The sequence below is a fragment of the Schistosoma mansoni genome (genome assembly GCF_000237925.1).
Source record: "Schistosoma mansoni, WGS project CABG00000000 data, supercontig 0111, strain Puerto Rico, whole genome shotgun sequence".
Lineage (NCBI taxonomy): Eukaryota > Metazoa > Platyhelminthes > Trematoda > Strigeidida > Schistosomatidae > Schistosoma > Schistosoma mansoni.
In genome coordinates this window covers 213764-241223 of record NW_017386032.1, presented here as the reverse complement: position 1 = coordinate 241223, position 27460 = coordinate 213764, and the positions used below count along the sequence as shown (strand labels likewise).

The window sequence follows — 27460 nt, the reverse complement described above, 5'->3', positions numbered from 1 at the left end:
CGTTCTGTCCTACTTTGTGGCAGTGAAATATGGCCGATAACAGTAGAGGATATTCGTAGGCTGCTAGTATTCGATCATAGGTATGTTCAAAGCATTGCTCGTATATCCTGGGACCACCGAGTAAGTAATGCGGTTGTTAGGAAACGGATATTAGGTAAGGATGGCAAATCGATTGATGAAGTAGTGAAACTTCATCAGTTGAGATGGCTGGAACACGTGTTACGTATGCCCAACCACTGAATGCCCCGACCTGCGATGTTTTATAGTGTAGGAGTAGGTTGGAAGAAAGCTAGGGGCAGCCAGACCAAAACGTGGCACAAATACATGAAGTCACTGACAATTGGACTGAGCCATGTTGGTAGGTGTAGACTACCTGGTTGGGATTAGCGAGATGATAGCAACCGATGGTTAGAGACCTTGAATGACATGGCTCAAAATCGTTTGCAATGGCGAAGGTGCATCCACTCTTTGTGTTCTACCAAATACTCTTACTACCTCTACCACTATGGGATTTGAATCGACAACTGCATCTGTGTTAATGTGGTATGGCAACTCGAACTGATGTACGTACGTACGAAGTTCTACGTTGTGACTGACTGAATTGAATGTCAAATTACTCTAATGACTTCATTACTGTGGCCATCAGTCAAAACCAGGATGTAGATGGATTTGATACCGTTTTTCATGACATGATGAACTATGAATTCCAATTCTAACTTTATATGTAAATGATTTGCTCTATAAATCCACAATAGAGGGAGTCTTCTAGCAACAAGTTAGTTAAAAATACCACCAAACCACCATACAAAATGTAGTATGATTTATATAAATTCGAGTGGATGACACCCAAGGACAGTTGAAAAATAAATAACAGAATTCTTAGGAGTCTTCTGTATCTATGATAAAAGATTCAAAAGAATGTTTATTCAGTCTTAATCACCGAATATATGCTTCGTATTTATTAAAGCAAGTGTATTTCGACCAAACCTTTAGATTTATTGGATTATTTATCGACTTAAGGACCAATCGTAAATAGTTCTGGCTATAACCATGTTTGCTGACCATGCGTTTATGTAGTGTAGAGTATAGTAGATTCTAATATAATTATTTTGAAACGTTTGACATGATCTGAAATTTTCTACTATCTTTAACATTTAAAAATATTTTAAATACTAGAACTTACTTAGATGTAGATGACAAAGTATCCTGTCGAGAAGCGTTGAGTGAGGCATCCATAATCATCTTTAATCGTGACTAATGATGATTGAGATAAAAAATATACATAAATGTGTAGCTGTTATAGAAGTCATAGTGATAACTTGGTTATAATATATTACCTAGGAACACGTATTGTATTAGGGCTAGTAACACAATCCTACTTTAAAAAATTAAGTAGGGCAGGGCTTTAAGCTGAAACCCAATGGCTGAAAGTCAAGTGTTTTAACTACAAAGGTACCCCTATGCTCAGTAACGAAATTGAGGAATATTAAGATATTGTTAAGGAAAACCGATTTTCTTTACTTTTTCTAGGTAAATTTAAATAAAAATTCAACAATTACGGTTCTAGTTTCTTTTAACTGCTTCTGAATAGAAATAATTTCCTATGGATCACTAAAATTATCTAAGAAACACTGGCGTAGTTTTGAAATCATTTATTTAAAAAGCGTTAGAGTTTTATCTGAGTAAAGCTCTACATATTTTTCTATCAAGTCTGAGGACAAGTAGATATAGAAAAGGCGATCAATATGTAGGGGATCGATACAAACTATCCCTTTAAAATCTCATCAAATTTAAATAATTACACGGCACTAATATTGATTATACCAAAGCACAAGAGCTAATAAAGAGTAAGACTATGGGTAAGAGAGCTAATGAAAAACGCATACAACCAAATGTAGGTACCGAAACGAGCACAATAAGGACATCTAGAGTTCCTGATTCATGTAAAACTAACTAAATTTGTTTTAGTAGACTTCATAGGATATCATCAGTACAACCTGAAAAATTGATTGGGAACCATACACAATTCAAAACGATGTGCTGTAGAAGTACTTAGGCATATTGATAACGAGAATCTAGATTTTGTTTTTAGCACGACTACAAAAAGGTGAAATAGTTTTCTGAATCGTAAGCGATAGAGAGATGTAGCTTATGTAGATGCTTTTGATGGCTTTGATGATTATGTTCAGAACCAAAATGATTTTAAAAAATAAGCCATCTAGCTAAGAGAACACAAATCTTTTCGAACCATGTACTCAAAAATCATATTTTAGTTATTTTTTGTAACAGTGCATTCTTACGTACAAACTGCCAATTCCTTTCAGAATACTAAATGATTGTTTAAAGCCATTTTTGTTCTTCATTGTTTATTCTCTTTCCGAGTCATATTTTAATTCCTTCAATATTACTACATGTTTATTAAGTTTCGTTTTTCACTACTGTGAAGCAAAGAAAGCCAAACTATTGGCTTTGGTGCGAAATTTTATTTTTATACACCTTCGTCACGGTCATTTATTCGTTCAAATAAGGTACACTTTTACAAATATAAAGTGACTTACTTGAAAAACCTTAGTGCCAGTAGCAACAATTTGTGGGACTCTAACATGACCCGACATCAATAAGTTGCATAATAACATATAATACATAGACCCTTTTCTTTTGAGGTCAACTACACAAGGATCTGCTTCGAATACTTCGGTAAAGGCATTCTAAGTGTTACAAACAAAAAGTAACTGCCATACCCGGTAAATTGGAGGTACGTCGATGCTCAGTATTTGTCTTCTACCGCTACCAACAGCGATAGCTAGCCAAACTGGTAGCTCAATGTTTTTTCCTACTGGAACGTCATCTGACGCTTTGTAACCATCATCAATGCCTTCACTATGTATTTTATCTTTGACATCTGAAAGTAGCAGTGGTGCCAGAGATGGAAGTAATACACGAACGCGACATGACGTGCGTTCATTAGATGCCAAAATATCATCAATGTTCAGATAAGAACCAGCATGTAACAGAGACAATGTCCAGTCTGTACCAATAAACGATAACCTATTCAAAAAGTTACAGTAAAATTCTAACATACATTGGCGATCAACGTGTGTACAGCTTCGAGTGTTGATGGAAGTGCTTTAAATTTTTAAGTATAATTGTCGAAAATCTACCTGAAAAGAGTGCAAGAATCATGTTAAGTAAAATTGATTTATTCTTGCAAACAAAACAACTAGTATGAAAACAAGATACCAGAATAATGAAATTGTTTTGCTAGGAGACTCGTTCTGAACTTTTTTTTGATTGAAAATATTGAAGTGACCACAGCATAGAGATCAATTACACAGTTGAGTCCTTGGTCTAGGCTAAAATCTGTCTTGTATGATATATGCTATATTTATCAACTGACTTGAAGTACAATGGATCTAAAACGCTTTTTAAGCATTCTTTGAGTTAAGATACATCAGAGCGGAAATTTTAGGTTACTAGTTTGTTATAGGTTTACAAAGCAGTACATGAACATGTCATTATTTATAATACTAATCAGGATAAGGTAGTTTCGGTTTTATTAACAAGTCTGAATCAATGCCGTGAATCAGCGGAGCGAAATTGACGTTTAGATCATGAATAAGAAGATCGCGCATAAAAAATGGAATGAATTTCAAAGTACATCTTCGGATGTTCAAGACCGTAACCTTAATGTTATCAATACCTAGCCACAACAATTTCTGAAGAGCCTTCCTATCGTTAGAAACAACCTAAAAGTAAAGTTGGCTTAGAAAGCCCCATCGAAGTAAACTGATACAAAATTTTTTTATACATTTCACTGGATATTTGGAAAATCCAAAGTGCTCACAAACTGAAAAAGTGTGGAGTTCCTGAAACAGAAAACAAACCTTAAATCTAGGCCCAACGATTTTGTCCAATTCCGTAGTTAGCTTGAAGTACTAATCTAAACAATAAAGTTGTAAACGTGAGACTGGACAATTAAAATCGAGCCTTGCCATATTTTGGCACGACTGACAAGGTTTCATGTATTTTATTTACTAATGGTTACAGTATTAAGCTGAAAAATATGGGACACTGGTCGGATTTACCAGTAAAATAGTTCAGTTATCTTGTTTTAGGAGTACTTAATTCATACATTTAAGCAACTTCAAAACCATTAACTAACAAAACAAAATAATGTCACCAACAACAAACTTCTTCTTACAGATAGCTTCTGATGAAAATTAGTAATCAAGTTATTGAACTTTGGTCACCACCAGTTTAGAGCTACAGATGCTTAACGTTTCTAGGCTAATGTTGTTTCTTGAGCACTAAGAGCATTCCAGTAGAATATTTAGAATCGACGTTTAGATTACGACCGTAACTGGAGTTCTGACGTGATGGTTTATCCTGTTGATGGTAATAGGGAGGAACATTGTTGCTCGATACTGCCACTCGACCGTAGCTGCTACCTTGACGTGGTGGTCAAGCTTGCCTATCGTCACGACCCAGTCGAGCTATATTGGCTGGAACATATGTTCCTGTAGGTTCTACCATGCCAGGTAGGTCGATTGGAGAACGGTAAAACTAAAACCAGCAACTAAAAGTCTGAGCGCGAAGTCGTACTGCTGACTGTAGAGGGGTGTGACAGCAGTAAGATGTTTCCCTAAAACAACCGACATCTGCAGCCATGCTGTCTTCTCACAAGGAAGGGGTTGGAAAAGGTCGACCGTAAAAATGTCACACCTCACCTTATCACACGGATTTCCGTCGCCGGAGGTAAGGCCCTTTGAAGGACGTAGCTAACACGTCAAAAACCTCTCACAAAAAGGCTGTGCGCGACCGTCCCCAATCAGTTGTCTCTTGGGTTCTGCAGTCACGCTCCCAGGTAGTTAAGACAAACACTAATCCAACTTCCTTTTCAGGTTCCTCAAGAAATACCCTTCACTGTGTGGGCAGCCGGGAAGTAATACTAGCCTTCATACCCGTAACAACACACGAGACCAAGTTGGTCACATTCAAATCCTCCCTACACCTCCTAATAACTCTCTTATCTCTACGACTAACACTTCTCACATCCTTTATCACATCTCACCGCCAGGGCAAACGATTCAAGTACGCGGAGCGTTATTTCTAGTCTCCTGAAACCACGCCCTAAACTACATCTAGGAACTTTAAACGTACAAACATTGTGCTAAATAAGACAACAGGCTTCTTAGCTAAAACTTTAGAATCTCGCACCACCAATATGTGCTGCATCTCCGAAAAGTGCATACAAGATCCGAGTACCGTCATTCATTTGACCTCACCACGTCAAAAAAAGAACCAACTCGATTCACGCTTCGTGTATCTGGAAGCAATGATGCTGGTCTCTGTGGCCTCGCTGATGTAGGTATAGCATTGAGTCCTAGGGCAGAACTAGCTCTTTTGGACTGGACAGTAGACAGTCATCTGTGCGTTGTCCGACTAAACGGGACAGTAAGGACTCGGAAAGATAGGGACACTCGTCGTTGCTTCTTCGTCGTCTCTGCCCACTCTTCAACTGACTGCACCTCAGATGATGTAAAAGATGAGTTTTACAGAAAGCTTTCCGACCTTCTCCGAAAAGCTAGGAGCTCTGATGTCGTAATAGTGGCTGGTGACTTCAATGCTCAAGTAGGTAAACTAAGCGAAAGGGAAAGACATCTGGGTGGATCTTCTGTTGTCGTGGCTAAAAGAACAGATAATGGTGACCGTCTGTTGCAGCTATGCTCAGATAACCGCCTGTTCCTTGCAAATACTAACTTTAAGCATAAGGAAAAATATCTTTCGACATGACGACCCCCGAATTTATCCCAACGTTGGACTCAACTAGATCACATCACTACCAGCCACCGATGAATGGGTTCGATAGAAGACTGTCGCTCATTCTGGAGCACATGTTTAGATTCAGATCATGCTCTAGTGCGTGCACGTATGTCTGCGTCTTACTGGACGTAGAAAAGACGCTTCAAGGAAGCCTCTTAGGCTTTTACTTAGTGATAGGCAAGCTAAGAATATATTTCAGGAACAACTAGAAAAACAGTTAGGCAGCCATGTAAGTTTAGCCCACCCCGAGGCAGCGTGGAATGACATCCGAAAAGCTAGTACAGTCCCATATATTAGGATTATCAACCTTAATAGTAGGGACAGGAGTAAGACAATCATGAGTGTTAGCATTATTAGTTGCAATACGAATGAGTTATTTAACTTGAGTACTATTATTAACTACGTACGGGTTATAATGACTTGAAGCTACAATTTTCAACCGAATAGTACGAAGCAAGCGGTTCAGAATCGCAAGCTGGGATCCAGCGATCGAAAGTCGGATGAGTTGTGCAGTAAACCATCCCTGTCGTTATAATATAGGAAGAAACAACGATTACGAAAACTCCTAGATTTACCGATCATTAGTTGTCTGCAAAGGCTCCTGAAATACAAGAACGATAGATATGGCCTTTACACATTGGGTTGTCAATGTCTCAAATGTCCAGCTCGTACCAGCAGTATCAGACACATCGGTGAACGGTTTCAATGGTAATACATATTGAACGGATAAATATAGACCAACCGGTTTCATATTCTTGAAACTAAAATCCGATAGAAAGACATGAAAGTATTGATTTATTGACAACACATTTCTCATTCAATATGGATGTTTAGTAGAGTTCTGTGAATATGGGACAACTAGTTTAGAGCTTCATTTAATTCAACTTATCATCTCCGAATGTGACCACAACTAATCTATTCTCGCATCTATGCTTTACTTATAAATGATAAATCATCTGACGCTGGCTACGGCACATTACGTAAAGCGGGATTATTTAGAGACGACCAGAAACATCCAAGCCACCTCCCATTACCTTACATTTAAATCTTACACGTCACCTAAAACTTTCTTATTGTGATCCAAACAAAACTTTCCAAGCCTGAAGGCGGAGTTTAGAACATCAGAGAACTTGAGTCAAGTTACAATTCATGATCCTGAGAAGAATCCGCAACAAAAAGCTGTAATATCCTGCACTGTTGTGCAAGATTGTTTTAAAATTATAACTATTAATAACGGTCGTTGAAGGTTAAACCATACAAAATCGTCAGCCTATAGTGACAAATAAAAGCCAGTGTTGTGATTCGCGTCTATTCAGAAGGTACTTTATGTACTAGGGTAGCAGCTGCTAGGGTAGCTTGGTTGTGGAGAAGCAGATAAAAGGACAAAAAAAAATGCGAGTCGACAGCCCAGCAAGCTCACACAATTAACTTTCACTTAATAACGGAAGAATCCAACGATAATCAGAAACAGCACATACCTCAGACCGAGGTAATCTCGGGATCGAAACTAGAACCAGGTAGTTCAATACGTAATTGACAGTAAAGTGAAATCTCCCTTAAAACTAACGCCTACTGAAGTGCCACTTAATATTGACATGGAAAGTCATGCATCTTCAGTGAAAATTGAAGAACCAGATAAAGCCACCACCGTTCCTAATAGTTCCGGTGTGGATGTTTTAGCGGTGGGAAATGGACGACTCTATGGAGACAAATAGGTGAAAGGAAAAAAACTATTAGCATCACCCACTTAGTTAACAAGTCATTGGTGAACACTGATTCTGAGTCACAAAATCTTCTTTTTGTACATAGCCAATAATATAAATATCTGCTCCTTCGCTTGAGAATCCCATGATAGCGGGACTTTTGAAGCCATAAGCTGTGAGCTCACCATCGGATGTCATGCATTTATACTGGCTGTCATCTATCGCAGACCAATCTGCTTAGCTGATGACTTTATTTTAGAGCACACTCAGCTATGGAGTGCAAATAGCAAATGCTTGATATTAGGAGACTTTAAGGCGCCTGATATTAGTTGGGTTAGGATGGCCACTGTAGGATCTCTAAACTTACTTGATAGTAGGTTCCTGATAACGGTAATGGATCATGCATAGTACAGAATGTATCGAAACCCACACTTTTTGATGCAAACCAAGGTTCTTCCTTGTTGGACTTCGTAATCTCTCGTGCGGCTGCGGATATTGCCAACCTAAATATACTTCCACCGTTAGTAAATAGCTAACACTCTGTTTTGTCATTCATGTTTAGAGCTAGTGACATGATATACGATCAGGTTGTCTCGCCCAAGTATATGAAGAGCTAACATACCGGCTATTTCTAAGTGCACTACTAAGAAGGATTGGTCAGTAGATAATAGCTCATCAATTGGAGAAGCCTGATCTATATTCGAGGGCAAGTTCAAATCAGTTGAGTTCTCGTTTATACCATATCTAGTACCACGTAGACTGAATAACTATCCATCATGGATAACTAAGCAAGTCAAGAAACGCCTTGGATGTGGGAAAAACCATTGGAATATGTTTATTTCCACTGGCTTAGGACAGTACACATACAGTTGTTGCAAGACTAGGAATACTTGTAAAGCGTTAATAGGTAGAACTTAACAGTCGTGTCAAATACAATTGGTTAGAGATTGTAAAAATGGTTCGAAGCGGTTATTCTGGTATATGAAGCTGAAGCTTTATCGAAATATTTCAGTCCTTGTCACTAACTGACATCAGATGTAATATCGAAATGCTATTTAGCCATATGAATGGATTTGCGCTAAAATTTGAGATATTTCATCTTTGATTTCACTGGTCTCCTCATAAATCATGGTCTTATCTCAAATATTGAACTTTCAATGTCAAGTATTAACTTGAATTAAAGCGCTACTGGGGATAGCTTGTTAGTGGAAATTGTGATTTCAATATTTCGCACTTTTAATGGATTACACAGTAACATTATTGTGAAAAAAGCTGTCAGCGTGTTGGGACGTAATTGTTAAGGTGTTAGGATTAGGATCCAGAGTTTGAGAATGTTACGTAAAGAATATTGGGATAACGAGTTACGATTCCTTAGAATTTTGGTAATCTGAGCTGAATTCGAAACTGTACTACATTATTTTCAACACACAAGAAAATGAGTCATATTTTTTTCAAAGCTGACGACAATCACAAAACTGATGTCGAAAGTCAAGCAGTAGATAGAGACAGACCTGGATAAGAGTTCGTAGTGTTTTAGCGCACGTTCGGGCGCAAACGTAGACCTGGGGGTTGAGGACTGAATAAGAATATATTATGACTTTGAATTATGTGACATTCAAATTCTTGGTTTCTGTGTTTATGATCAATAGTCCGTGCTAATTGGGGACGTAGAGTATATGTTGTGAAGTCATTGACGATTTTTACAATCATGTTTTCGGTAGCTTAGTGGCAGTTCACAATTCATAGACCTGAAATTTATCCTTGGAAAGTAATTATATTTGGTCACAGGACTACTATATTCACCACCAATAGATAATGCAAAACGTTAAGGAATGAACTGGCAAGAAGATCATTACGCCAGGCAAAAGGCTGTAGCAGTAAATGAACCTAAAAAAGCAGCTCCGTAGGTCTTCCACATTTGACACTGACTACATTACTTCTACTGGACACATCTAGTTGAAGGTACTTGGTCACGCATCTGCACCTGATCACGGGTGAGTACGCTTTGCTACGCATCTCTTACAACTATAAGCCCGCTTAGAATAAACGGTTCTCGATATATCAGAAACCTTTCAAATGTGTCTTCAAACCTCTCCATTCCTCACTTCTGATTCGACTGCGTTGACATACTGCGATTACTAGGATGTCACGTGTAAAAGCGTTGTCAAGCTCGGAATACTTGCGACATTTTCAAGACTATGAAAACTCTCCCTACAGGTGGGTATCTACAATAATATTTTCAGGTTATGGTACATGAACCGAAGTAACAAATATATTATGACAGGAAAGAGAACTGGAAGAGTGTTGTTCTGAAAGTAGAATAAGCGTTGGAAGTTGTACTTGTAGTTTGAAGCAAATTGAATCATGCTTCAAATCTCCGGGAGTAGCTGTTATTGATCACGCATATCAATCTTTACGGTTGTTCATTATCTCAGTTTATGCCAGAAATTATCGGTCTGTAAACTACCTTAGATGATTGCTTCATTTTAGACTGAGTAGCCTCCGCTTTTATAAAATTCATCCATCTGAGTAATAGTAAAGCCATGGGTATGGTGACACTTAGCTCTGGATATGAGAATATATTCTTTCGGGATCATATAACGTAGCATTATTGTTAAGCGGAAAGATTATTAGGTAGTGGGTCGTTTTGGCTTCTCATGCTTCTTCTCAAAAAGTACCGGAACCTGTATTATACAATTAACCAGCCTCCCAAGAGCCAATGGAATAGCCTGATCATTGTGGACTAAGAACTTGAACAGAATGACATAACTCCACATATTATAGTGTGAAGCATTTTTTCCTAAATTTACGTGAAGAACAGATCACAATCTACGTAATAGGTATAAACGCCACATTAGTTAAAACTCCATAGCAAACAGTCATTTGAAGAGAGGAAAAATAACTGTTGATTCGATTTCTGACGGTTCCAGTCTTTTGACTAAATATGCGGTTGCGTCCAATGTGGCGATATTATGAGTACGTGCCAGGCCGGTAACTCCGTTCACGAAACTTGCTCTCACATATAATGTTCTCTGGTAATCAATCACTGAAAAATCAGAAAAGGAGATATATACGTACGTTTAGTCAGAGAAAATCACTGGTACTGAAACCTTAGTGACCTCTGTGACTTGTGTGTGTCAAGTTGTCTATCACTGTGTTTGACAAAATTCAAACAGTAGTGAGATTGAAAAGACCACTTTTGAGTCATTTTCGCCCTATTTTTTGTTTATGCAATTGCAAAAGTTAGATACTATCTAGAAAGACTGTCTTAAGAAACATTTTTCAAGTAAATGAAGCGTTGAAATACAAGTAGTGTAATTTCACTGGTTAAAATGAAGCTCGATTTAGACTTTTTGCTACGACCGATTATAGCACCCACTCACTTCCATACTGAGTGTATAATTCCGTCCGGTACCTATCTATCTTAGCTCGTTTGCTTCGTAAACAGTATAATACTATGTTCGACAGTCCATTATCCGGAAGAGTCAGTTTACGCCTATACATGCTTACTACATCTAACCATCAGAGTGTTCGTACAACAAATTACTTAGGTTTTCATACGACTATCTTGAACGGTCCTTCAATCTAAGGACTCGAATGTGCTTTTTCCACGTAATATCTCTTCCGGAAGTGCCAATATGTGTTTGGGTCTTCAGGTATACGTATAGATCACCGATTTTAACGAGCGTGGTTCACTTTAAGCACTTGAATTCGATATCGTAGTCTATGTAGTTGTTTCACTAGGCCGACCTTTCTATTTTTAAACAAGGTGTAATGAACTGACCTGAAACTTTTGACGTTTTATAGAAAACTAGTTTCGCTTCTGACGGTTGTAAAAGTCTTAACAGCTTCCCGTACTCCCAACGTAACTAATGGACCAACCACATGACTGACATTCTGTTTATTTAAATGTAAAACAGGAAACACAGTTAGTGAGTTATCGATGTATACACAAGAGAAAGACATTTTTAAAAGTAATTTGTCTTTAAGCATTTGCACGTTTCTTGCTGCGTCTCAATCTAAATGACATCTTAACAAACCTCAACAATCCCAAAGTCTTGGTAATGACTATCTAAGAAATATCTGTAGGATTTAGATATACGGTCATTTTTAGTGTACTTGTGTATTTTAGTAGTATAATGGACCTAATGAATTATGTGGGATTGCTATGATTTGACTGCTGAACCTATATGGTCTTAAGTCAACATCCCATCACTGTCTATGCTGACGCGCCTTGCGTTGTAGTTAAGGATATTGTTTGTCAGGACCGTTGAAGGATACATTACAGACTGATAACACAACATCATATTTGATACGAATAGGAACGCTCTACAGATTGACCATAATTGCATGTCCTGGCCATGGAGTCTCCATAATCTCCATATTAACTACTATTGATTTTCCTCTTATAATCAGAATCCTTGGTGGATCCAAGTTTGTTTGTTCTGTGAAATATAAGCATCCGTTAGTAATCGAATTTTTGGACCTTTTGACAACGGATAACCATAATTTGCTATAAACGGCAATCAGTAGTCATCTTAGTAAGAATAATACCATAGCTAATTCTTTATTCACGACCTCCGATCAAAAATCCTGTCTACTACTGTACGGTTGCCCAATTATCTTATTCTTTGATTCATTTTTTAATTTCGATGTATTTGGCTATTTGAATTTACCTGGATGTCCAGGTTCTAGAAATCAAAATGAAGTGACTAACATAAGGTGCGGAAAACGTAAGAAATACGAAAGTTAGATTCATCTCTTGGAGACTGATCGACAGCTCTTAATTAAGTCAGGTGTTTCAGAAGACAATAATTTAGAAGACATCGCATTCCAACGGAGACGAAAGACCTTTATTTTGTTCTCCGCAACTCAGAAAGAGAGATAACTACACAAAATGAAGTCGCCGATAGTGAAGAAAGCAGATAACCTACGAATAATAGTCTTCCCGTTGAAAAATATGATACCTATGGCGTTTCCCCTGTTAAGGTGGAAATAATTGTGGATAGATTGCAACGGATTCAAAAGTGTGAATATTTCGCTATTTTTGTAAAGCTGACAACAGTGCTATTGACGAATAAAATTCAAGAACACACAGCTTTTAACTCTTACGCGCTCATAGATATCACTCATCTAGTATTAGTCAGTTTATTTTGAAGATTTCACTTTATTAGGTTAGATCGTTTTCTGAGTGAATAGTAATAAAGTGGGTGGAATTTCTTTCATAGAATTTAGCACACAATATCTGCTGTGCTCACACAAAAATTAACTTGAAGGTTATTAATGATTTTCTATTAGTTCTAGTAAAGGAAATACTGCTAAAATATTGAAGTGCATATATTGATAAGAACCTATTATCTTGACATAATGAGGAAGGTGAATTAAGAGTAAAAACACTGCAGGAAAACAGTAGAAAGGGAGTGAACATGACTTAAACGTGCTAACACACATACAAGAGAAAAAGCGCTGAAATATCTCTGTATTCTATGTGCAAGTGAATGATAACAGAAATTGAAAAATCAACGTTAGCAAAATTAGGTTTTGTGAGAATAAGTTGACAAAGGCTACATTGAACCACACTGACGTCCGCTAGCTTCGTACATCAGACGTCATGTCAACTCATTGTTTTAACCGTTAAATACTTAAACCGTTGTCAAGTTGTTGTAGCGTCTTTTCTTTGAAACCAATATGTCATCTTACAAGGTATTTTTAAAATAAAAATGGATTTCATATTTAGCCTGGAAATTGTAAACGCGAAGAGTTTAGAAGGTATTTGGAGAAATCTGGAGTGATTGATGCACTCACAAAGGGTAAATATTTCAAATTCAATATTTGCCGTGTATAGTACTTGTAGGTTTGTACGAAGAGCCAGAAAAACCGGATAATGCTCTCGAGTAGGTTGAAAATAATTTTTTCACGTTCAAGTCTCTTAATATGATATATTCAAGAGATTTTACGTATGTACTACATGGTAAACTAATTTTTATCACGTCATTTTCAAACAGTTACATACCCCTTGTATTTTTGGAAGCTTCTGATAGTTTAATGCTACAATGTTTTCATGTAAAGGTCATATTTGACGAGCTCAACATAATAGGGAGATACGTAGGGTTTATTGATGATATTGTTGAACGTTACGAAAGAGTGGTGGTATATGTATGTGAATGAGCCGTTATAGCACGATGAGAAGAGAATTTACAAGTTCAAATGACATTGTTGTAGACCAGAACATTTCTAGCGATGACTTTTATCCTGTGTTAATACATCGATTTAACGTTTGAATACAACTAACTTCCATTATAAGTTTTTACTGGATTGATCATGAAGAAGCTATTAATCCTGTAACTGGGATAGACTAAACTTCACTCTATTCGGTTCTATCCTAATTTACCACTAATTCTCTTCATCGAAGTTCGTGGAATATATATTCACTTCTACCAAGACGACATTTCCCAACAAACTTGTAATTAAATCGGAGATCTGTTTAAATCTGGAAACGACGTACGAACTTTCTGCTTCTGATCATGATATTTTTACCTCACGAATTTACATTTTATTGAATTGCACCCTCGACCCCTAGTCTCATCTATTACCACCAACCCTGTCATGACATCTACTTTTCTGAAACTCTACCAAACAATTCCATCCTGTCGTGCTAATTAGGTATGGTAATTTGAACAAGTGTAGGGAGGTACTAGATTTTACGTTGTCCGACTGGTCGACTCTCTGAGAAAGAACTGTGTTCACTTGGTCAAAATAGTACTTTGGTTAGATTGTTCCGTACGGCGAATGCCAGATATGATGTTCTTCCTATTATTTAAACCTGTTTTTATAATAAGTCTGTATGATTTCCTCATTATTCTCCTCAGTGGTCGATAATGAATTGATTGAATGAGAGTTTGAACAATAATACCATCAAACGCACATTTTAACTATTTGATTTGTACACCAGTAATAAACAAAATCATTGTATTATGGAAATGAGCGGGCACCAAGCTGGACTGAAGCAGTGACAATTTTGAACCAGCTTCAAAGCAAGACTTTTCTATAGTTGTAATGGGATTATATTGGTACTAGAACTATGAGCGATTGTCATTCAGCTTCTGGTTCCTTGATTTGCTTAAGCAGTGATATTGAAAACGAATAGCTGTTCTGCAAAGCTTCGAGACAGATTTCCAATGGTTTCGTAAAATAAGAAGCCTATTGCCTTCTTTTAAATTACCGTAGTACCAAGTTTTCGCAGAATTATTATGACTTCCAAAAATCCAGAAGATATCAGTGCCGAGTACGGAGGCGTCATGAATCAAGATTTTTTAGTTTCAAAGTCTCACCCACGAGAGAACGACACCAGCCGAAAGTTCATTTCGAAGGATTTAATTAACGCACCACTGAAAACCTAATATGTAGCCAACTTGGAGCCATGAAAAATTAAAACACAAACTAAGTGATTCATATCCAAGACTTCGTAGCAGAGTACCGGCAGACGATCGTGGAGAATATGCGAAAATGGAGGCTATTCTAATCATAGACTAAAAAATACTGACTCAAAATCACATGCGGTTCGAAAAGAAGGCATTTTATATATGAAAATTTCAGTTCATGTGGGGATGTTCTATTTGAAGTCAGCGGTAAAAAGAAAACCACAAAAGGATCCCACACCTTGTCGTGATAGAGGGGCTTTAGTGAACAAAAACTTAACTAATTGAAGTGGGAATAATTTATGAAGCGATTTTTCTCAATGAATCACAAGTTCATGTTCATACAGCGTCATTGAATAATTAGTGTTACATAATACTCAGCCTGATCTATTCGAAAACGCCAGTTATTCAGTGTAAGTAAATCAAACGAAAACTAGTGTATTAGAAAATAATTTCGATAAACGTTTGGTGTCAAATAAATCCTCATCATTCAACATTCTGTCCTTAACTGTGTCCTTCAGCTCACTATACACCAACTTACATAACTATGGAAAAGCGTTTAACTGTGTGAATAGAAGGACCTTATGGAACCTTCTTCGACACTATGGAGTGAGTAGCAGAGCAAATCGTCAACATCATACGACGAACTACACTATAAAGTTGTGCACGCAGGACAGCTGACAGATACATTCCAAGTGAGGACCGGTATCAGACAAGGCTGTTAACTCTCACCTTCTCTCTTTCTTCTGGTGGTTGACTGGATTATGAAGACCTCCATATCTCAGAGAAGCAAGGAACACACTAGACAGTTTGGATGCAACAAGATGATTTGGACTTTGTACATGAACTAGCTCTTCTTCTATCCTATACACATCAAAAAAATAGGTGAAGACGACCAGTGTATTAACAGCCTCTACAGCGATAGACCTTAACATACACAGGGGGAAAGCGGATCCTAAAATTCAACACGGAGAACCCCAAGCAAATCATACTTGGTGGAGAAGCACTGGAAGAGGTGGAAAGTTTCACGTACCTGAACAGCACCATCGATAAATAAAGAGGATCTAGTGGAGATGTCAGGGAGAGGAATTATTTACCACTTATTTTTTGAACACACAAATACTGGTACAAAGGGGCACCAAATACATATGCGCTACACAAGTCACTTGATTTTTGTGTGTGTTGTAATACTTCCCAGGTACCCAAGTCGAATCAGTAGAGGATTGGCAAAACAAAGACAACACTCTTACAACTGAAGAACATATGGAACTCAAAACAACCGTCAATCAATATTAAAGTCACAATCTTCAATACGAACGTCAAGATAGTTCTACTGTACGGAGCTAAAACTTGGAGAACTACCACAACCATCATCAAGAATGTACAAGTATTTATAAACAGTTGTCTATGTATTATACTCAATGTCTGTTGGCCGGATACCATCATGAACATCCTACAATGGGAGAACAAGCTAGTTTCCAACTGAAGAGGAAACTAGAAGACGTCGGAGTTGAATAGGACATACATTGAGGAAATCATCAGACTGCATCACGAGGTAAGCGCTAACTTGGAATTGTGAAGGTAAAAGGAAAAGAGGAAGACCAAGGAACAAATTATGTCTGGAACTGGAGGAAAACATCAAAATGATGAATAAAACTTGTGCGAGGGACATAGCTGGCTGGAGATCGCTGGTCGGTTGCACATGCTCTTCAAGGGGTAACAGGTGTCTATGTGGGTATATATTCATTACCTATTCTACTTGATGTGGTACAATACAATGTATATTCTACCCTAGCAGACATCTTATTAGGTTTTTACAACAAACTGTTCAAATTTCGGAATCATTTATATGGTGTTTTAGTCGATTATCCTTTAAATTAGATTTCGTGAACTTAGTTAATTCTGTGATATTTTAAGGACTTGAAACACAACTAAGTTTACAGTGTTATGACTTGAGCTAAATGCTGATTACTGATACGACTGTTTATCGTAAATGCGGAAAAATCGATACCTATTGCAATGGTACGAGACTCCCATACTAACACAAGGAAAGAAACAGGACAATGGAAGACTGCTTCATTCACCAACTATTAATAAGACCATGTTCACAACAGTTGTAATAAAGTACATATCGTTTAAATTGTTCAGTCAATCAATAAATTTGCAATAATTGAGCTAATAGTTAATCAATAGTTTCATGTGTGTATACAATTTGCTAAATCAATAAATCAACTCACTTGGTTGAGAAATATAATTAATAACTGAGTTATGCACATCTTTTTCTTTCTAAAAAGTATCGTTCGTACATCACCCTTTTCATCTGAAATATTTGTTGCTTTTCGCTTGTGTCCGATTACTTTAATAAGTAATTTGGTTTGCTTAAAATCCAAGTGATTTTTGAAATAAAGTAAGTTAAAAGATTGCAAGTCTCAGTCAGCTTACAGATTTCTTATCAAACAACCTATTCAAACTCGTCTTCAGGGCTCACAGAATCGGTATACTGGATAAGTTATACTTGTGTACTGGTTGCTGTGATTCAGGATAAATGGTTTTCAGTTTCCGATAAACTCATAAATCTTTTCATTGTCAATAAATTTTAAAAGGCTGAGATGTTTTCATATATATATATATATATATATATATATATATATATATATATATATATATATATATATATATTTAACTGGCTAAAAAGGTTTTTAATTACATAGTTTCTAAATACAATTAAAGATAGTTTTATACATTCAGATCATTAATCTTTGGAGATTCGATATGGTCGAAAACAAAATTAAAATTATTCCATACTCTCAAATTGATATTTACTCGGTTGTCAAACCACACAAAATTACCATCGTATAGTGTTTCACATGACGCTTTAAGTTTTAAAGTTAATAAACATTGAAGCCACACAAAACGATTTACCTTATTAAACATACATGAAATAACTGATGCAATGTGTAGCCAATAATTAGTACTATTATACAAACCTTCAAGGATTTTAAATGTTGAAAAGAGTTCATATGCCATACGGTAATATGCGTTGTATGCTACTTTATGCACTAATTTGTTTTGACTCGGTTAACTGAGAGAACCAAAAATATGACCAAGAAAAATTATCTATCAACATAAACAATCTTTGAAAACACACAAAACGAAAAATGGGTTTTTGGTTTCAATAAGCGATAAATGTAGCATAAAAAGCTTGCTAGACGATCATATTTCGGAAACAACGCTTTTGAAAGATAGCTTAACATAGTAAATTGAATGTACTGCTTGCATTTCACTTATACTAATTAGAAGTCTTAACCTATAGACTACCAAACCTATCGATTTTCTAGTCAAAAGTTTGACTAGATCTTAGAGATCGTTCTAAATTACCAATTATCATTACTTACAGTCCTATGTTATCTACCTTCAAAGACTGTTTTACGAACGTATATAACAAGATAGTCTATATATAAATGCTACATTTAGCTGATGATTAATGTGTCTTTGTTGTAAGTGTACAGTTTATTAATAATTACTAGATCAAAAACACATTGAAACAGATATTATATTAACTGTGTAATGTCTAGCATGAATGCTATCCATCAAGTTACATGAATTCAAATGTTCGGCCATTAGGACGGGGTCTTTATTACTTGGCAAACATAGCAGATGTGCAGCAAGATAAATTAGGCAAACGAAACAACTTTAGAGATTCTTAGTGATTCAAAGGGTGGACTATATACAGAATACAAGTATAATTTATCACCAAGGTCTGCAGAATATTTGATTAAGGGGAATCAATAGAAAATTATATAGATTATATCTTTAGGAGAGTCATGGCGTTGTAATACAGAAAAGATCTGTTAAAATAACAAACAAATGTTGGGAAGGTGGTTTAGTAGTTAGAAAGCTTGATTTCTAATCATTACGGTTAGACACTCCATTGTCATGATAAAATTCATTATGAACTTCAATATTGATTAAAATATCAAAATATGCTATTTAACGTTTAGAATAATAATCAGCAACTGAGAAGAAGTCGATTCTTACAACCAGATAAGGTAAAACCATAGCACAATACTTATTCTCTGAGAGTATAACTTCAAAACTAAAAATCATTTAATTCATCATTAAACTGGTTGGACTATTCACCTACAAAAATACAATTTGTTTTAATATTATAAAAGGAGTAGTATTGTACAGTCTAATGAAAAAACCAAATCTATGAATTCGATTATATAAGATAATCTCAGCTGATAAACTGTGTAGTTGCCCAAATCTGGAGGTTATTCCTTCGATTTGTTGGTAAGAAAAGAGAGAAAGAATTCAAATGTTTTCCATACCTCCCTAATTAGCAATCAGACGATGACAAATACAGCGTCAACAGCAGAGATGTAATCTGTAGACGCAACAGAAAAATGATTTCCATGGAAACAGGTGTATATACTAAACAAGTTAGAGGTACCAACATTTCAACGTTAACCAAGTAGGACCTCACATCATTTCATGGAAGGGGTGGTATGGTGAGCAATGAATTAATCGATCAGAGTGCAAATGACATATATTCTTTCCATTAATTTGTAACATGTAATCACATCTTGAGAAGGGATGCTTAACTGTATGATATTGGCAATATGTGTTCACGCAGTAGGTTATTGATTAAATGGTGTTAAGTATTACTCATCTCAAAATATACAAATATGACTAAGTAAATCACATAAAAAGTAGTGTATTCATTTATCATTTCGATTTATTTTGGGAGTCAAGTAAATCCTTATCACCAGTCTTTGCTTTTCACAACGCATAATTGAATTTGGAGTCCCAGTACAAAGCACTAACCAGTCAGCTAAAACGTAGGACCAGGCACATATATGCATCGGTCCAAGTTGCCATACCTCATTAGCACAACAAGATCAACACCGAATTCATAGTAGTTAATTTAATGGTAGTAACATATAAAAGAAACATTGTATATAAGGATATAGTACAGGAAGAACGATATGTAGCAATTTTAATATCACAGTTTAAGGGAAGAGTGTATACACCTACGCCATTGTGATCGATTCTGAGCCATGTCACACGGAATCCATCGTTGGATTGGTGCAGGTGGTCGCCATCTTAGACGATGTCTCTCCTTATGCTTAAAGTTAGTGTTTGCTGAAAATAAACGATCGTCTGAGCGTAGTTGCAACAGACGATCACTATTATCTGTTCGCTGAGCCGGAATACTAAAATACCCATCTAAATGTCTTTCTGTTTGGTTTAAGCTACTTAATTGGGCATTAAAGTCACCAGCCACGAGTACTACATCTGAGCGTTTAGCTTTTTGAAGAAGTTCAGAAAGCTTTCTGTAAAAGTCATCTTTCACTTTATCCGGGCTGCAGTCAGTGGGAGCGTAGGCAGAAACGACGAAAAGGCAACGACGTGTGTCTCTATTCTTCCGAGTACTTACGGAGCCCTTTAGCCGAACAGCACATAGGCGACTGTTAGCAGGGATCCACTCTATTAGTGCTTGTTCTGCTCTCGTACTAAGTGCTATGCCTACACCTGCAAGTCCACGAGAATTAACCATCAGGTTGTCAGAAACACGGAGGGTGTATCTCGTCGTCTCTCCATTTTGGCGAGGTGAGGTCAAGTGAATAACCACACTACGATCCTGTATGCGTGTTCCGGAGACACAACACACATCAATGGTACGAGATTCTAGGGTCTTAGCCAAGAAGGCCTGCTGGCCAATTCGACATAAGGTACGTACGTTGAAGGCTCCAATGTGTAGTTTGGAGCGAAGTTTTAGTAGACCTGGGAGTGTTTTGCTCACTAGAATCGTCGGCCATGGTGACATTTGAGGAGGAAGCTAAAAGAGGAAGTTTAGTGCCGAAAGTCGAGGTAGGAGGAATAATAGGGATTGAAGGAAACTAATTATGAATACAGTGATCTTAAGTGCTGTTAGAGGTATGAGACCGGTTATCACTTCCCGGTTGCCCACACCGTGGAAGGGTTCTACTAGAGGTACCTGAAAAGGAAATTGTATTAGAAGTGGTCTTAGTGACCTTAGAGCCTGACCGCAATGCTCAAGGGACAATTGCTTGAGGTCGGTCACATACGACCTTTTCGTGTCAGTTCCGTACTTGTTTGGACCTTACCGCCGGAGACGGATATCCGTGGGATAAGGCGAGGTGTGTATTTTAGGGTCGACCTTCTCTAACCCGCTCTTCAACCGACCTGTCTGGCATGGTAGGGCATTGAGGGACGATTTTTCCAGCCAGTATAGCTCGATTGTTTCATCACGATAGGCACACCCGACCACCACGTCAAGGTAGCAGCAACGGTCGGGTATAAATGGAATGTCGGTGCCAGTAGGCGTTCCGGAGTCATATAAATGTCAGGAATAACACAACTGATTATCTTCAACTATCTAATACATACAAACAAGTACGTATCACTAAAATGAGTTTCCTATTGCTTCACCTACAGATTTATGAAGAAGCACCTACGAGCAGAAAGTCCAGATCCTTCAGATATCGAAGCAATGAAAGTAGAAATCGCAGAATTAAAACAAAAGGTAGAGATGTTGGAAAGTGAAAATGCTGAATTAAAACAAAGCATAAACCAACAAATAACACCAGGAATTGGAATAAGTGATGGTAATATTTAATGAATTCAAATGTTTAATAAAAAACACTCCAAACTGGTAATATTTTTAACACAAAATGAATTTTAAGTTTTTTAACTGCAAAAATATGTTAAATCGATATTGCCTTAGCCGTAAATATTGTTGGGTGTAGGATGAATGTAGACAACAGTCAAGGAACTGAAAACATATGTTTCTCACCTGCTGACACTAAGAATGTATCTATAAAATCAATAAAAAAGTTGTAACCGGCGTTATTTGAATTCTCACACTAAATGTAGAGTAATATAATAGTTGTTCATCTCGTCTAATTATTTTACAAGAACAATAAGTCTTGGTTACAGACTAAGTATGAAGATGACTGGCAAATGAATGCAACATGATCAATGATCAGTTTCGATAAGTTCGAATTTCATCAGTCAATATCTTGTGCTGGAGTAGGCGATTGTTGGACAAACGTATGTCACAACTTTCTTGATCAATGGCGTTTATAACCTCGGTAATTGATTTACTATGTTCGCCTGCTACCCCAAGTTTAACATTAACACTACTCACTTATAAATTTCGACACAAAACCACTTATATTTGAGATAATGAATATTTTCCGTTTGAATGATTTCCAACACGAATCGATATTAGTGATTCATGCTCCCTGGTTTTTCAGCATTACCACAACTAGTTTTAAGTGATCATAGTCGTAATCAAATAGGAGATAGAAAATAATAATATTCTGAATTGACTTTATATATATATATATATATATATATATATTATATACAAGTTTCTAACTATTTGGAGTAAAAAAAACTTGAAATAAAATGAGGTAGTCGTTCGAGTCTGATAATAACATACAAGCTTCCTATACACTACTTGAGTGAGAAAACCAAGAATGGGCAGGAAACTTTTATCGGCTGACTTGAATCGAAATCTACACAAGGTTATTCATTAATATAGATTTGTATCTCTCAGAAAGATAAGCCAGGTTTTCGACATATGTAGATATACCTATCTCATTAGGATCATTATGCCAAATTTTCACCAATAACATGCACAAGTCAACATATCTAACTAATAAGCTAGCTTTGAATTGACATTTCTGATCGACACACCTTAAGACTTTGTTTTTTAACGTCTGTTGTTCACGAAAACAGTACCAGATTTGAATGTACTTATCCGATTAGGGATGACCGGTGAGCCCCTTAGACAGATAAACCAAGAAAGAGACGGATATATACATTTTAAAAAATTCTTTTTGTAACAATCGATCGTGATTTAAATATTATTATAAATGACTTGAATTAAACTACAAAGGAGAATATCATCATCATAGTCACGGGATTACAAAACTATGCTAAATGATAAGAAAAAATAAAATATGTTCCAGAAAACCTTTAGCAAATTTGTATTACAGTAAATCCATGATTGAATAAATGGGATATTGTGATTACAATGAATCAAGCATAACGCACTATCTACTTTGATAAAAACAAATAAAGAGGGAACAAAAATGAAAGTCTATTGTGTTTATTTTAGAAAAGGTGGGTTAATGCGTGTGTAACCTGTTTATTTGTTTCAATTTACGTAATTTATCGCGAATAAACACATGTGTTTAGATTTAACAAAAGGTTAAAATAAGTGGGTAGTTAAAGTTACTTTTGTTATGACAACATCTGAAAAAGTGTTTTGAATAAAAAACCATAACCACAACCAACATTCTTTTATACGGTTAGATTACGTAATATGTTAAATTCTAAAATCGACGTGACTAAAAATAAAACTATTCAATAAAATCTAAGAAAAATTAATATTTAATTGTAACAATTAAATTGGTCGTAGCTGGATGATTAGCATGCGCTTTTGAAGAGAAAGAAAGGAATAAAAGAGGAGAATTATGGAGTTCAATTGTTTCACATATTATAATTTCAATAGATGCCTATACTATCGGTGAAAAATATGGAGAAGATTTTGGGTTAACTAAATGTCCACAGATAAGGGAATGAATAAAGTAGTCACAAGTAACCATTTCAATAGGTAATGTTTTCATAAACGCGAACGCCGACTGATTGATCTGAAAAAAAATTATAATGAATAATATGTGAAAAATAAGAAATGAACTTTTAAGTAGAGATGGATAATAGCTAGCATTGGAATTCAGAACGTGCGTTTCGTTCTAGAATGACTTGGTAGTTACGTGTGTAACGCGATAACATTTAGAGTAACAGTACTGAGTTCGGGTCTCGAGGTAAAAAATCAAATCCGAGAAGATACATCTGGCTGACGAGTCACAAATAGGGCGGAACGCGCATCTTAGATTCCAATGCAAGATACCATTTATGTTTCCATTACCTATTGGCAATATTGAGAGAATCCGCACAGGATCCACATATGACAAAAAGAATGATCAGTTGCAATCCTAAACATCGATGGAGAGATTCGAAAAACCAATATACATAAAATAAGAAGTGAGCGTTTTGTAGTAAATATATTTTCGATTGTCTTCAATTTGCGAGAAAGTAGTATTGTGATGTATGCTACTTATGTCGACATAAGTAGTATATAACACGAAACAAGTGTGGAATCCCTGGTAGCAGAAGGCTGAGAAGATCGAATCGAAGAGAACGGGAACAGGAAGTAATTGTAATAGCAATGAAGGAACGATGAAGTTTGAGACAATTGATGGACGACTTACAAATGAATTATTGAATGTATGGTTTCCACACTTTATGTTCTCGTTCATTACAGTATGACATTCGAACTTATGAAATTTTTGGAAACGCCAAACAATTTTTGGTTGCATGATAAGATAATCTGCGGCAGATGAAAATGAAACTATTCTTTTAAAAGAACCAATTCAGTATGATGTAGATTCAGTGAACATAAACAATCAACTTAAGACTGATAGTAGGTAGCTGTTAAAAACCTCTTGAAGTTTAAATCCCATTACTTCGGCAGCTAAAATAACTTTTAAAAAGGTAGTCATTAGTATGTTAGTTCTACCGTGAGCATTACAATCATGGTGTAAAAGTTAGAGTCACTCATACTGGTTTTAGGAAATTATTAATATGAGTGTCCACATAAAATCATATTAATTTGGGACAAAATATACTTCAAGCTTATTTCGATTTTTAATCTGTAGACTAAATTTCCCCTCAACTTCTCAATTTATAATCGGCATCCGGAGATTCATTTAAATGTATTATGTACCTGCTATGTAAAAGCATTAGAATGGTATCCACTTGTATTGTTTATATTTGGGAGCACAAAAGCAATCTCTAGATTATCTAAGAATACCTAAGGAAGGCTCAAAATATTACGTAACTTTACTCGTAGTGATGGTTATTGAGAAAAAAACAATACAACCGCTTGAAGCAAACCATTCATGTAGCGTGTGAAATTTGAGCGTAAATTCTACGCTATTTTCTTACGTTTTGATGGCGAAAAAGAAAACATCGCAATAGGTAAAGTATTCACCAAAAAAATATGGAGGACTAGTTGTTAAAGAACTCAGCTTTTAACCAGTAGGCCGCCCCAGATGTGGATCCCGCTAAACCTACTTCAGTTTAATTAGCTATATAGGATCACTAGTTCTCAAGTGAAGTATGGCTCAAAAGTAAATACACAAATTTGTTTTTAGTAAGTGAAATACATCGTGATTTATCAAAATTATTGCTAGTTAAAGCATTCGAGCAGTTATATATTTTACTGGTTTTACTGAGACATCTATACCAAATTAAAAAAGTGAGAACAAAATTGAAAAAATGTTATCAAATAAACTTATTTTTTGAACTTACATGGTTCTTATCTACTAGCACAAAATTCACTTTTTTCTCACTTGCTTTAGATCTACATCTTACAGATGGAAATAAATCAGATAGTTTTTGAGATATTTCAGATAAATGTATCAAAGGAATTCGATTAGATGAATCACCCGACTCATCGGATTGATTATTGGACCCACAGGCTAGAGATAAAATGTTCAACCAACCAGGACCAAACACCTTAAGATCATTAGTCACTATAGCTACTAAACGATAATTAGTTCCATTATCCGCCCAATCTCCAAAATGGTCAAACAGTGATGGTGAAGGAATTGTTTGATAAGCTGGTGAACGATACCGTACAGGGACAGACCACCTGAAATGTATGTAGGAATACAGTGAGAGTTAAAAGGGAAACACAAGACTGTCCTCTTGAATTAAAATAAAAGTATCACTACAAGTGAGTTAGATGGATATGGTTTTTTACTTAAACATAATCTTTTTCAATGAACAAAGCTGTCAACTTAGTACATAAAAACAAAAATCCAAAAGTTCAGTTAAAAAAACCCAACGAAAGGCGTATTGACAAGGCAAATAGATAATGTTGCGATATCTTTCCCAAAACGTGAGTAGATAGTGTATGGTAAACACACATTACACACTAATTGAAAGAATAATGAATAAATTAACAAACTAGATTTACCAGTTGCATGCTAGATAGTATTCTGTTTCCAAAATTAAAATAAGTTATTTTTTTAGGTGAAACGTCACATAAATGTAAATTACTCCGAATTTACTTTAACAAGAAAAATAGAAAGTGTCAGTTACCTCTTGCATACCAAAGACAAACGTAGTTTATAAGAGCTAAGTAACTGAAATCTAGACCAAATTACTGAAGATTAAGAATGAGACATTGTATAGCAATGCTTAAATTTCACCAATATATGTAAATTTAAATCGCTGACATGTGCCATATACTCAGTCTTTGTTGGGTAGATGTTGGGGATGTTAGATCTTCAGAAATCACTTGGTGAATACCTTATTTTTGAAATTTTATTTCGAAATTTTGGATTTCTTTGTTTTCACACCAAAAGCGCTCTTTTCACCTTCATAACGTATTTCTCACTTGGGGAAATCTTAAACGCTATTGGTCCGTTGAGTCTTTTAGTATGCGATTTTCTAACGTTTCCCAAGGACAGTTTTATGTTGTATATATATGTTTAATTTGTGCCTGTTGGGTCGCTTGTGCTTCTGGCTGCTTGCGGAATATATTTATTCCGAGTTTGGACTTCGACTTCTCTTTCTAGTTAGCGGGGCTGGGACGCATCAGAATAGCTAGCTTATTGGTCTATGGTCACAGGTCTTTGTTCCGTTCGCAGACTAGGTGAACTCGTAATCGCTTCAAACATAGCAGTGGATGACATCAACTAGTATTTATATCAAGAAGCAAAAAATTCGTCAAAAACAGTTTCTTGCTTGAAGTTGTCAAGGCCCTCTCTAACATAAGTGAATCAGTAAATCGTTATTACAGATATTGAAACCAGTCACTGTACTGAATTTACTGCATATTGTATTTAAAAATCAACGTTACGTAAAAGTCAGCTTACCAACTAATTGGTTCAGAAGATCCTGATATAAATCCCCGAGGTAATTCATAACGACCAGGATATGCACGCAACAAGTATAAAGGCCAATTACGATTTTCTTCAAACGACGATTCATTGTTGTATGTTTTAGCATCTTCACGACATGAATCCAACAACCAGTCAATACGTAGTAATGGAACACTGCCTAACGTGGCAAGTGCTTGAAAATATTTTAATGTGCGACAACAATCTGTTGAAACTAAAGCTACAAAATGTGAACATTGACTTTTCTTTTGATGGAAACTGTCATCTAGTTCAGGACTTTCGCAACCATACCTTCTATTCAGTAAAGATGGATTGATTTCTAAGGCAATTTCTCCACCACATGCAATAATTAATTGTTCTAAAAGATTACGATCTATGGATTCATTTGAATTGTAGTCTACAAAATAAAATTTAACAGAATATAACGAAAATTTATACTGACATTCTGCCGGAAAGAAAATATAATTCATTTCTCTCTCTCTCCCTCTCTCTCTCTCTCTCTCTCTCT

At 36.1% G+C, this 27460-nt stretch overlaps 3 protein-coding genes across 3 annotated transcripts in view; 1 reads left to right on the top strand and 2 right to left on the bottom strand.

Moving 5' to 3' along the window:
- Positions 1-1179: 1179 nt before the first annotated feature.
- Smp_198820 (hypothetical protein) lies at positions 1180-10071 on the bottom strand (the record flags this gene model as incomplete). The annotated part of the gene is made up of 5 exons (XM_018792789.1): positions 1180-1254; positions 2559-2708; positions 2742-3048; positions 6399-6577; positions 9994-10071. 5 exons carry the CDS (start codon positions 10069-10071, stop codon positions 1180-1182), a joined length of 789 nt encoding a protein of 262 aa, XP_018644655.1.
- An 11339-nt stretch (positions 10072-21410) lies between these two features.
- Smp_030440 (hypothetical protein) lies at positions 21411-22286 on the top strand (the record flags this gene model as incomplete). Its single annotated transcript, XM_018792788.1, has 2 exons — positions 21411-21576; positions 22228-22286. The coding sequence occupies 2 exons, from the start codon at positions 21411-21413 to the stop codon at positions 22284-22286; spliced, it is 225 nt and encodes a 74-aa protein (XP_018644195.1).
- A 1301-nt stretch (positions 22287-23587) lies between these two features.
- The window catches only part of Smp_138610 (hypothetical protein), a gene marked incomplete at both ends in the record, with an annotated part of 40715 nt that continues 36842 nt past the window's right edge, over positions 23588-27460 (bottom strand). Inside the window, 3 exons of the mRNA XM_018792786.1 lie at positions 23588-23632; positions 25355-25698; positions 26933-27349. Of these exons, the coding sequence (XP_018644194.1) occupies positions 23588-23632; positions 25355-25698; positions 26933-27349 (806 nt within the window). The remainder of the gene's footprint in view (positions 23633-25354; positions 25699-26932; positions 27350-27460) is intronic.